General features: G+C 41.4%; 1 protein-coding gene across 4 annotated transcripts in view; it reads right to left on the reverse strand.

Annotated features, from left to right (window-relative positions):
* CASK (calcium/calmodulin dependent serine protein kinase) overlaps positions 1-13,128 on the reverse strand; it is a 206,381-nt gene extending 193,253 nt beyond the window's left edge. For all 4 annotated transcript variants that reach the window (XM_082046510.1, XM_082046509.1, XM_082046508.1 and 1 more), the window contains exon 1: positions 12,398-13,128. In XM_082046510.1, coding sequence (XP_081902636.1) covers positions 12,398-12,456 — 59 coding nt within the window. In that variant the 5' untranslated portion in view covers positions 12,457-13,128. The remainder of the gene's footprint in view (positions 1-12,397) is intronic.
* Positions 13,129-13,469: the final 341 nt, after the last annotated feature.

Below are 13,469 nucleotides of genomic sequence, written 5' to 3' on the forward strand. Positions count from 1 at the left end.
CTGAAAGCACTCAAAGGTGTAAGAACGAGGAAGATAAACACAACTAATTTTACAAAAGATTAAAATATGCATAAAAGTGCTATAAGGCAGTATATTAATTTCTAAAACCAAAATATAACCTTTCTGAAACATCTCAACATTACAAAAAGACACTAAGATTAAAAACTTAAGGTATTGTATCATAGTAAAAACAGTAGCAGGAATGTGACTTGCAAATTTTTAACAGCCAAAATGAAAGCAAAAAGTACTGGAAGTTTGCTTATTAACTACAGCTGTATCTGAAGACAAGGCAAGAAAAAATACAAGATATTTCTCTTTAGAGAAACTCCCTAACATTTTCTAAAGGAAATAAATATAGGATACAGCTATCTTCTTCACTGATACAGGCTTTACAAAACAAACTCTTCTAACAACAGTGAGTCATGAAATCCAGCCAAAATTTGTCTTTTTAAGAGTACGGATGAAAATGTAGGACCAAATAGCTGTTCAGGATAAATTTCATCAAGAAACTAGAGATGGCAGCAAAGTCTCAAGCTATCAACTGAGAGTAAGAGAAAAAGTTAAATGAAAAAGAAAGTTCTGAATAATTCTTAAAGCTTTTTTCAAACAGTAAGCACTTCGTTTTCTCTTTTTCAAGCAGTGATTAAAAAGATGAAAACCCATTAGAAAGAACAGGCAAAACCACAGTAAGGCTTCATTTTTAAATGCAATCGCTTCACAGATCGTTTTTAGCACATATCAGAAAACACATTTTAGAACAGGTTTCAATAAAATATGCATGTTAAAATCTACCATTCTCAGAAGTACACCACTAATTTCTGAATGTTCCAGCCATGTATCTGAAACCACATTTCAGGAAGGTATTATTCTTATGCTTCTCCTTGTCTTTGCTACTGTAACAAATACTGAAAAGTTGGGTATAGGCTGAGTTTCAGGAAGAGAATTTTCCACTCTTCTGCAACACGTTAGGTTTTTAAAAATACATTAGCAATATAGCAAACTAAACCCTATTCTGAAAAACAACAAATATTCAGGGAAAGAATCACATAAGTTTTGCAAAGTGATCTCATCTTTCTGCTGAATTGCATGCCTGAGAACACTCTAAAATTCTACACTCTGGGTTTGCTGTTTAATCCTAAAATGAAAGAATTCCCAAGACATTGAAAAGTGCTCTCTCAACAACAATGAATAGCTCAGTAACTCACAACTAAGGACACTACCCCAACCAACAGTTCTGCTACATATTTTGCCTGGCTATTGACTTGGCCCTGTTCTCAGAACTGCCCTCTCAGCCCATGCGCAGTGGCAGCTGCTACTCACTCACCAGAGCTTGGAATATTCACCAAATTGGGAGGCACATATTCAAGTCCTTCCCTAACACACGGCACCTGAAAAAGCACTCACCAGGCTAGAAGATATCCAAAACAAGGGTATTCCCAACACTCCCTGCTGATGTTTTATGGAATCATTTAATATTCACCAGATCACTAAGGGAAAACAAGCATCCATGATTATCATACTCAATAAGCAAAAAATCTCCATCTCATTCCCAGTTCTTGTTCTGAGAGAATTGCATGTATTTCATACACACAACACAGGGAAACGAACTCTACAGCCAGCAATCTATTTGGAAACATCCCTAACCAGCAGAGCAAAGAGACAATTCAGAGTTTTGAAAACTTCAAACAACTAAGAAACTAAGAATCCAAGAAAGAAGATACATCTGCAAGAGCTGGGAAAGTATCCTATCTCAATGGCAGCTATGAAGTCTTGAATACTTTCCAACTGGAAGTGCCTTCAGCTGACAAAAAAACCTGACACACTTGAGATCTAAGATTAGCAAAAGAGCTCTTGATATTTTAAGCACCCTGTTTACTTTATGCTTTTAAAGATAACTGAACCTTACACGCTGGACATCCGAGGAACCCAGACAACAGGTAACCATTTTTTCCACAGAGGAAAAAGTTAATAAATAAATAAATAAAAATCTTAATCTAATAGCTGTAACTGAGCAAAACAGTTTTGTCTGACCTTCAGTTTTGAAAGCCCCTTTTGTTGCTTTCACCTCTGTAGCACTGAAGCTCTGGAATTAAGATGCCTGCAGGAACGCACTAAGGAAGAGATTATCTCTAGTTTGGGGGCTGTAGAAAGGAAAACAGTGTTTTCTGTAAGCAGAAGTTGGTAGTTTTCAATCTAAACTTGATCTACATATACTAACACAGAAGTTAAAAAAAAATAAATAAAAGAAAAACAAAAACTCAAGTACTTCAATTGAAACAAGTTCTTCATCAATGCAATACATTTTAAATTTAGACAAAACAAAATCTGAAAAAAAAGGTAGCTCAGGAAAATTTTGATTTTGAATTTCTTGAATTTTCCAAAATATGCTATCAGTGCTTTTGCACATAATCAAAAGGAGAAGAACTCAAACATTAAGCATGCTTGAGGTTCAGAGTATATCCAATCACCAATATTCAAGCCCCAAAGGACACAACAAAAGACATGCACACTTAAAGAGCATCTAACCATGTCGTAAGCTAATATGCTTCAGAGTTAACTCAACTATTAAAAAAATTAAATCCCCCAGATTTACAGTTGCCTTACTAACTTTAATTTGACCCTATTATGTATTCAATTTAAATCCTAAATGAGGTGAGGTCCTGACATACAGTTAGTGCTTGGTTTTAAACACATGGAATGTTTGTGTGTACAGAACGAAGGAAGAAGCAAATTAACAACATAAAAGCAACTGCTAGGGAGGTTCAACTAAGTGTGATTTTTGTGTGTGTTGATAATTGTTAACTTGCAACTTTTTTTTAATAAATAAAATAAAATGATCTCTTTCCCTTTTCTCCTCCCCTTTCCTTACCATTTTCTGGATTATTGCCTCCAAACTCTTGCGTGCAATCTTCCTGCTTATTATGCAAAAAAGCCAAACATGCTTTAAAAATCAACAACAAAGCATTTTATGATATGGCCTTAGTAGTTCATTGTTGTCAAATGTGAAGGGAGGGGCCCTGCACACCTTCTCTTTCTCCATCCCTATTTCTTCTACCTTGAGCTAGCCTTGGCTATATTGGAGGTCTAATCAAGCCAGTGAAAACAGCAGAATAACCCATTCAACAAGTAAATATTCATGTAATGCACCTACCTTATATAGATCAGACACAAGCTAAAGCTGGGACAGAGGAAGTATGGTTCATGCAGGGCATGGAAGCACATAAAGAGAGGAAGACTTCCCTCTTTCAGCAGCCGCAAACTTAGTTCAGCTCACATGACAAAATTGCACTAATATACTCCCACAGTGCCTCCCATGGGGGTAAAATAGGACAAAGGCTACTACTACCATGTTTACAGAATCTACAGACCAGCTACAACTTGATACAGCTCTCCTTCAGGAATCAAAATATACCTAAACTGGTTGCAGGATTATACAGACACAGGATTTCACCTCAGTTCCCACCCTGGTTAGCTGCTCTGCAGCTAGACCAGCGCTGACCAGACAGATGTTTTCTCTAAACCTATCTGAACCCAACCTATCTGGTCCTGCTGGATTCAAGTTCAACAATGGCAAACTTAAAAACCTCCACAAAGATCTGCTCTTTTCCAGGAAAAGTTACTAGGTCAGATCAGTACTGATGCAAGAAAGATCTTATCAGTGAAATATATAATTCCCTAATTTTTTTTTGTAATCTTCCCAGGCTAACCTGACCCCACCTTCTATCTCAGCTTTTTCCAACCAGTGAGAGGGGGATGAAGGGGTGGTTTGGAGAATGGAATTTAAGATTATCTTACTTGCTGCTTCACTGCTCCTTTCATTTACTGGTATACAGATCCCTTTAATAGAGTGTACATTGGTGTTTCCCACTGTCCAGAACCGTTCCATATCAGGAACAACATCTGGAGCCAAAAAAGAACAGGGGGAAAGTGGGCAGCTGACAACTCCATTTGTAGCAACAGCTGCAGGATTTCCCTGCAGCAGGGTGGAAGCAATAGGAGACCCTTTTGGTTGGCTTCTCTAACAAAAACAAAATTGGTAGAATAAAGAAGATAGAGAAGATAAAGGAACACATCTGAAGATCTTGTCAGGAAGAGTTAAACTTCCCTTTAGGAGAAATATTAAGAACATTTTTCTTTTCGTTTGTGTGGTGGTTTTTTCCTTTTGTGTTTTTTTTTGTTTGTTTGGTTTGTTTGTTTGGTTTGTTTGTTTTTGTTTCCCTCTGCGAAGAGCAATACAGTACTCCATCAAAAAGGCAGAAGAGTTGAGGAGAAGTTTCAGGGTGACAAAAAACAATGAACGGGGGGGATCACCTTTGTAAAGGCTTTTTTAAAACAAACAAATAAAACAACAGCTCTAATACCAGGAAAGTCCATAATGAATCCTGAAGGCACAAAAGAAAAAAGGATACTTTACGTATACACCTAGGAAGGCATTTGGAAACAGATTTCGTAAAGTTCTGAATATCTTAAACGCCACTGTACCTGAGAAGCCTCAGTCTCACTACAGCTAAGACTTTTCCTTACCCCCAGAGCTCTTTGGATCAAAAATTTCCAAATGTGAACTACCTTTCAAGCCCTCGTAACAGTGAGTTTAAATGAAGTCAGGAGTTATCTAAGAATCTTGTGTTCCCTATAAAAGGCACACTTTAAAATTGTAAGGTTTTCTCAATCTCTGCTACAGCATAACTGACACTTAGAACTCCTTTTTCAACCTACCTGAAAATGCTTTCTAAATAACTGGACTGAAACAGGACATATTTTGTACCAGTTTAAATACCCATATAGAACTTATATCCCACCTTTTACTTCTAAAAATTTTGTTCAGAGACAAGTTCATTACAGCTTTCTTAATTTACATATCCTAGGAAATGTATGCAATATTAAATGCTAGGAGTAACTGCTTATGTCCACGCTATCCAGAAAAGAAAATGCGGATGTTAGTCAAAAATGAAATCAGAGTACTCACAGGCAGTTACATATGCCATTGGGAAGGCAAAGAAACAAGTGAAGGAGCCAACTGAAAATCTATTTAATCAAATGCTATTTAGAAAACCTCTGGTGAAAGGAAAATGTACGAGAACTTGAGGGGCACACAATGAACTTTTTAAGCATGTAAGAACTATGTATCACATACAAACATCTTCACATGGTGAAGACATGTTTTAACTATTGGTTTCTGAAAAAGCTAAGTCAATATAGAAATGGACAAAATATTGGCAATACAAGAATCCTGACAAATCCTAAGCCTGGAAGGAAAGTACAGCCCCACTGTACTTTGAATATTGCAATAAAAGACAGAAAGTATGTAGGTAAGACAGCTACCTCTTCTTACCCTATTCTACCAAAACGGTATGAAAGTAAAAGAGCAAGGCACTTTTTAACCAAGGGAGGGTTACCTCTGCCATTTGAGCGGAAGTTTGAGAATACATTAGCCCTTTTACTCCTAAATTTATCTCAACAGTTTTCTAGTTGTTTCTCTGAAAAGGCACCTTTGCTTCTCATACAAATTGAAGATAAAAATTAAATCCTCATTATACTGCGAAGATGTTTTATGGTCAAGCTCTGAAAATTATTCCAAACCTTATTTATCTGTTTCCATCTAGGAAAAAGATATTGGTAAGATATTGGTAAGAACGCAGCTCAAACACTAGTAACATTATCACAGCTGAAACGCCAAAGCTTGCTGTGCACTTCTGTTTCTGACAAGGGAGGCATTCATTTTACCAATAGACATCTCCCAAGAAACATTGTAACTCACTCTGAATACAGTAGAAGTTTATTAAAAGAAATTCCAAACTTGACACTCTCTCCCCACACTAGGTAACCTCTTACATGCTTGTGTGATATATGCAAATAAAAAGGGTTTCTTGGGATTCATTTGGTGGGCATATTAGCTGATTAGTATACTATCTTAAGACACTAGTCTAACTTTTTAAATTACTAGGAATTATAATTCTGGCCATGCATGTAATATATCCTGTACAAACATTTTCATGCTGTATATTAAAAAACTACTGATGCCTGGAAAAAGGAGAATTCATAAAGAGTTATTTTTATTACCTCCGTAATTTGGCATAAAATACCCACTCCTAACAACAACCACTTTTAATTCTGAAGTCACCATTCTTTAGACGGCACATTTAAGTTGACTACAGGTTCTTAAAAGTGATCTTTGGAAACATCATACCAGGGTTAATACTGCTCAATTATCTTCCATTGTCATGACATCCATATAACAGATTATAAAAAGGCCACCGCATCAGACACAGGGAGCTAAGTAGGTGAGTAGCTGTTGACACAAAATATGGGCCTTTTCTTTCCCTAATATTTCTTTATCCTGAAGCATTTGATCTCAAGCATTGTGTCTGAATTTACATGATTATCAGGGATCAGTTAGGTCCTAAAGCCTAGCCCCTCTTCTTGAAGGCAAAGTTTCACACTATTTTATTAAAAAGATCAAACTCTTAACTTAGCAAATCTTCAAGACAAGATATTTGTCCAGCAACTTCTCACAGACAGCTGCTCCAGAATCTTAGCAGTAAACAGGTCCAAAATCTTCCAGTTTTCAGCCTCAAATTACTCAGGATTAGTCTGCACACATTTGTTCATCTGCTCTTACCTTCGAGGGCTTCCTTCTCTTGGGTGTTTAAGCACAAAAACATATTTGCAAAACCCTTGCACAATCTTTCTTAGTTTGCATTTTCCTAGGTCAAGTTCCTTCAAACTTGCCTCTTAAGCAAGTCTCTACTTTTCCATCATTACAGTTATCTTGTTCACATTATAGGGATGTGAACTCTAAGAATGCAGCCGCTTATCAAAACAACACTAGAAAAAGCCACACAAATGGAAAGGAATACTGATTAAAATGTTGTACTCTGAAACTAGGTATATTAATTCAACTGTGTTCAGCTACAGTTGAACATCTTAAGTAGACAGAACCTCTTAAGAGAAACAGGTCACTATTACAGTTAAAATCCATAGCAGAATAACTTAGCTAAGGAGATATTCTAACAACTCTACACTTCAAATAATGTACTATTATTTTCCTGAAGCAATGCACATTATGACCTCATGCTTAAACCAAATATTCATTATGATCTGTTATTCTGAAACCCTGTAACACAGAAAACAGATGAGAATGCTTTATTAGTACAATCGTACTTCACACAGTACTAATAAACTCAAAAGCTAAACTAGACAAATCACTTTCCAAACCCCAGAGAAGTTGCCTTTCCTCTCTCTCCTTTCTAAACAGTGAGTACATAACACACTTGTTCCACATTTTCATTTTGTTTGTCAAAATTATACCCAACAGTTATTTGAATTGGTTTTACTGGAGGTGCAAAATGTCCATAGTGTAGTAGAGAAAAAGTACATTTGAGAGTAAATGGTATTCTTATTCCTGTGCTGAGAAAATGGAGGCAACAATGGAAAACACTGAAACCATACTTTTGGATAGTTTTGTTATCACTATATTTAAAATTATTAAAGTATTTATTGGACAAGGAATCCATGAGCTTTCTCCTCCCTTTCCTAAACACACCCAGCCTGTGGCATAAACCTAAAGCTTCTCCATCTCAAGGTAATAGCTTAGGATGAAACTGCAACACCACCCTCTTGTCTGACTTCAGTGGGATACAAGCCTTCACACTCTGATGCAAAAAAGGAAATCCCATCTGACTTTCCACCCCAAGACCTTGCATCCTACCCTCACATCTCCTGCAATGTTCCAGCAGCACTGGGAGGCTGCAGAGAGAGTAACACTTGCAGGTTCAAAGCACTTTAACTCCTCTTAATTAGATGGAAGAGCCCAAGTAGAGAGAATCATCATCCCATCGCAGGGGAAGGAGGGATGAAAACAAACTAAAATCGTAAGTGTGCAGTGCAGAAAAGGACTACACTGAACCCAGTCATATTGCAGAGGAGTGGTTAGTAGGTCAAGCGAGGTTCTCCCCCGCCTCTACTCTGCCCTGGTGAGACCGCATCTGGAATATTGTGTCATTGTGTCCAGTTCTGGGCCCCTCAGTTCAAGGACAGGGAACCGCTGGAGAGAGTCCAGCGCAGGGCAACAAAGATGATTAAGGGAATGGAGCATCTCCCTTATGAGGAAAGGCTGAGGGAGCTGGGTCTCTTTAACTTGGAGAAGAGGAGACTGAGGGGTGACCTTATTAATGTTTATAAATACGTAAAGGGTGAGTGTCAGGAGGATGGAGCCAGGCTCTTCTTGATGACATCCAATGGTAAGACAAGGGGTAATGAGTTCAAACTGGAACACAAGAGGTTCCATTTAAATTTGAGAAGAAACTTCTCAGTAAGGGTAACAGAACACTGGAACAGGCTGCCCAGGGGGGCTGTGGAGTCTCCTACTCTGGAGACATTCAAAACCCACCTGGACACCTTCCTGCATAGCCTCATCCAGGTGTTCCTGCTCCGGCAGGGGGGATTGGACTAGATGATCTTTGAGGTCTCTTCCAATCCCAAACATACTGTGATACTGTGAAAGCAACAATAGTATTGGCACCAATCATCACATTACACTTTGGTACTAAAAATATCAACAACTGCACTGCTACTATGCACAATGACTGTACATATACATGGTCCACAAATGGAAGAGAAAATTACAAAAATTTACAGTTTAAGTTACTATTGACATGAAGACTAATTTCAATTGAGATCAATGCCCTTTTTAACACAAACTTTTATCAACGTTATCACATAGTATTTACAACTTAAAAATTTGAAGAAATTTTTAAGCAACCTACAATCCTATTGTTAGAAAGGTAAGACAATCTTTAGGGTACTCCTCTAATGCTAACCAAAAACAACATGAATCCTAAGAGGTACAGAAACTCAAAACTACATGATATAAAACTAAAGTCCTTGCAGAACAAGGACCCTATCATAAAAGCCATGCTTTGGTCTTCTACATTCAATACAAATAGGCATTCTCTCTGGCATAAAGAAAACGACTGAGTATATGAAGCTCCCATGATAAACTCAGAAAAGTATTCACCTCAGATGAATACCCAAGAAGCTTCAGCTATACACCTACTAAGTTTTCTAAGCTATTCAATGCATTCTGAATGAAAATTTTAATTTAAAAAAATAAAGAAGTACACTTAGGACTATTATCTGTGAACTGTCAATCAAATGGCTTAAATATTTAGCTTGTATACTTCTCAACCAATATACAGTAAGAATATTTTCGAAGTTACCGAGAAGCAAGTTTGGGAAAAAAAAAAAAAAGGCACACCTGTGATTTTTATCACTGCCAATTATCCTGAGATACGTTAACACATATCTGAAGGGTAACAAAGAAATCTCCAATTTACTTCTTGTTTTAAGTGTGCTTGTGTCAGCCGAGTCTGAAGACAAGACAGTAACCTAAAACATAACACATCTGGTACGGTAAAACTGCATGACTACTCTTAGTCTCATAAATGACACTTTTAAAAGTTTAACAAGAAATTGGGGTTATTATTCCAATTTTTATCTCTATATAGCTTTCAGTAATGGAAAGGCATACTGGAAATACGTGCAAATGAAGATTTCCCCTAATTTTTTCCCTGAAGGAAACATGAACTAGAACTTCTCTCTATGACTCCTGGCCTTTCTCTTCTCCTGCACCTATTCAAAATGAAAAATGCATGCTTGCAGAACTTAAACACATTAAATGCCACATAATAAACAGTTTATCACTGTCATTCCAATCAATTCATTCATATACTATTGCACTGTAGTTATTCCACATGCCAGCACACCAAAAGCTATTATCACTGCATTTACACAAAGTAAGTGTTATCAGTTTATTTTACTTAAAAGCATTTAAAGTTTATCCTAAAGATCAGAGTATGCCTCAACACATTGGACCACACACTCACAGATAAGAAACTATTGCCTTATTTCTCTAGTAAATTGTATGAGAACTTTGGGACTTCTCTTAGACTAACTATTCAGACATTTTACAGGCAAAGATCTCTTTCCCACACCTTTTGTGAAAATACCTTTTACTACCTCAAATGACAGTGGTAACTACCTATTTAGGAAAGATAAATTACACATTTTAATATTTCATGTGTCTGAAATGCAAATTAGGGCCAGATGTGCTATTTGCAAGAACCAAATTGCTGGATCAATCAATAATAAATCATAGGGACATGCAGACATTTAGTGAATGTTTCACTGAAAGATGTTTAGCAAGATGCATACATAGCAAGTCAAAGCAAATTTACAGCAGCTTTCCTCCAGTTGTTTAAAGACAGGTAAGGTGGTACCCAAAATCTGTAAGCTAAATAAAGATGCTGCAGCCCTGCTTCCCTGGAAGTCACCTGTGTAGTATTGCAAAGAAACAGGAATACTAATACACCTCTGCATTTAACTGTGTATTTATTTTAAATGTTTTTTTTTTTCAGAAGACTGATGTGACATCTGTGCAGAAAAGCCTGAACAATCACAATGAGTTATCAACCCTTCACACCATCACTGCTATTTTCAGTGATCCACCCTGTTTTTGCTACAGTGCTCTTGGTATCATTATGCCACTGTGATTCAACATTTATCTGTTAGATGTGTGTTACATCACAACATCATCTATACTACCTAAATCTCACATGGAACTTCTGTTGCTAATACCTAATCCACAGTTTTTGAGCTCTCTCTTCAAAATTCTCCAATCAGAAAGCAAAATGTCATTCGAGATGTGCAAACAGTCTGGACCCCCGTGAAATGTCCATTCTCTAAAAGGGCATGCGGTCATGCAAAATCACCGCACCTTCTTTCTAACGGTAATCAGGTATGAATAAAATAATGTGTGAACCGCAGTGGTTAGCATAAAACCACTCATGAAAGGAGTGTACCAAAAATTGTCTTCAAAACATGTTTAATAACAGAATTTTGTTTCTCAGCTACAGAAGCTCCTCACCAGCAACCAGCACTAAGCTAAAGCAATTGCTTACCATTTAGGACAGCAAATAAGGGCCTTAAAGCTCAATATTTTCAAAAGTTGTTTCTGTTAAGAGAGAGGTAGTAATACCTTGAGAAATGACAGAACTGAGTGCTGAAACTTCTGCTGACAACAAAGTCACCTGTCAAGTCCAAAGCTAGCATTTTAGTATGATCCTAAGGAAAGATTATTTCTAAAATATTTTTAGGTCTAGCTTTTAAAGTAGACAGCACTTGATATATACTGAAAAGCATTATGGTGGAGAACAGGCAAGAGAACACATGCAGAAAAAATATTTGTTTACAATCAAAACACAGTGAACAATTTTCCTTCGAAAATTCATTGTCAGGAAGAAAAAACTGCAAACACATTGAGCAGTGTCACTACAAAGGTTTCTAAAGCAATCTCAGCTTTGGAGTCAGAAACATATAGAAAATTCGAAAGTCACAATACTGCTACATCTTTCATGCCCATTTTGCAATACCGACACAACTACAGAAAATATGTGAAAGATGACAAATAAATAAAAAATTTATTTTGAAACTGGACAGTCACAAAAATATGAGCGGGGGGAAGGGAGTTCAGCTTTAATTCTTTATCACCATCTGATTTGGGGGATTCTATGCATTTTCTTGGTGTGATTACAAAGACTGAGACTTGAACTGTCATTTTCAACCACACTACAACAGTGGTAACTTGAAACAGGCAACCGGGGAACGCTAGCAACTATCTCACCTCCTAGGTTTGATACAAGCCTCGACCATCGGTTTAACAGCAGTTGCATAATAAGACTCAAAAGGCCAAACACTCCTACTGCCTTACATATCTCTATTTCCACACGCATGACAGTGGAGTGAAAAATCTGGATGAAAACCGAGCACTACCCGAGTATCACTAGTACTGCCACTAACAAGCTGGTTATTATGCAGCAAAGAAGAGGAAAACCCAACACCTGGTGCACAAATACGCAGACACCCAGTGAATAGGTGGATCTACAGAGAGATATCTTCCCTTTCCCTTCCCCAATAGGCAATCCTTGATGGGTGTGCCAGGAATGGGATATAGGGGGGAGGAGAAGAAAAGGGGTGGGAAGTGGTTGCCGCTTGCTGCAGCCAGCCTGAGTGATGGTTAGGTTGTTAATCATGGTGGCTGAGGAACCATGGGGTCACTGCTCCCCCGTCCGCCTCCCGTGTAATGAGGGAGGTGGGCAGCGCGGCGGAGGCACTCGCCGTGTCACCGCCACCAGGCAAGGGGGGGACCCGGACCCCGCACCGCTCACACGGACCCGCTGGCGGCGGCGACTCAGGTGGGTGCCGAGCAGAGCATCCCTCTCCCCCCGCGCCCGGCGGGAGGGGCCGGGCACGGGGGCACCACCGCCCCCCTCCCCCGCTCTGCCCGGTGGCGCACACGCCCGCCCTGCCCTGCCCGCCTCCCGCTCCCCGCGGGACTCACTTGCCGATCACCTCGCAGAGCTCGTACACGTCTTCGAACAGCACGTCGTCGTCGGCCATGGTCCGGGCGGGGGGGTGATCAGCCCGAGAGGCGGCGGCCCCAGGGAAGGGGGGCGGGAGGGAGGGAGGAAGGGGGAGCGGGGGGGGCCGCGGGCACGGTCCTCGCCGCGCGGCGCGCTCCCCTGCCGGTCAGCGCCAACCGCCACCACCACGGTAACTCCCAGCCGCTACAGCAGCTCCCGCCGCCGCCACCTTCCTGGGGCGCCGCCGCCGCCCGCCCGGGGGCCCCCGCGGCCGCGCCGGGACTCCCCGCTCCTCCTCCCGCGGGCCGCAGCCGCCGCTCCCCGCGCGTGTCACACACTCTGCGACCCCACCTTCCTCCGCCCCCCACCCCCCTCCCGCCCCCTCCCTCCCCCTCTCAGCCGGCTACTCCCCAGCAGCAGCGGGCGGGCAGCTCCGGCTAGCGGGGCGGTGCGAGGTCCATGGAGGGGGTCGGCGCGGCGGGGAGAGGGGCCGGCGGCAGGCGGCAGCGCCGACTCGCTCCTTCGCCGGGCGGACGGCCGCGCGCTCCCGGCCGGGAGGGCTGGGGGGGGATGCGCGCGCCGGGAGGGAGGATAATAGTGGGAGGGGGAAGGGCGGGGAGCTGCAGGCGCGGCCGTTGATTACGCTCCCAGGCGCGAGGAGGAGAAGCAGCAGCAGCAACGGCGGCCGCGGCTGCGATAGGCGCTCGCTTTACTGGAGGGCGGGCGCGCGCTCCCAGCCGCCGTCACGCAAAGCCGTCACGGCGCGCGGGGGCGGGAGCCGGGGCGCGCGCGCGCCGGCAGGCCGAGCAGGCGCGGCACGCACGCACGCGGGAGGCTGCGTTCGCTTCCGCTCTCTTTCTCTCCACCCCTCCCCCCATAGCCCCGCCAGAAGCGCGCGCGGGGCCACGCCCACCATCCGTTTGGGGGGTCGGGAGGGAGACGGGGGAGCGATCGCACCGGTGTACGCAGGCGCGGGCTGGGATGACGTCATGGCACGGGGAGGGGGTCGGCGGGGCGGTACTCGGTGCCGGCGGCAGCGGTGCGTGAGGG

The sequence above is a fragment of the Streptopelia decaocto genome, assembly GCF_964273445.1.
Source record: "Streptopelia decaocto genome assembly, chromosome: 1".
Classification (NCBI taxonomy): Eukaryota; Metazoa; Chordata; class Aves; order Columbiformes; family Columbidae; genus Streptopelia; species Streptopelia decaocto.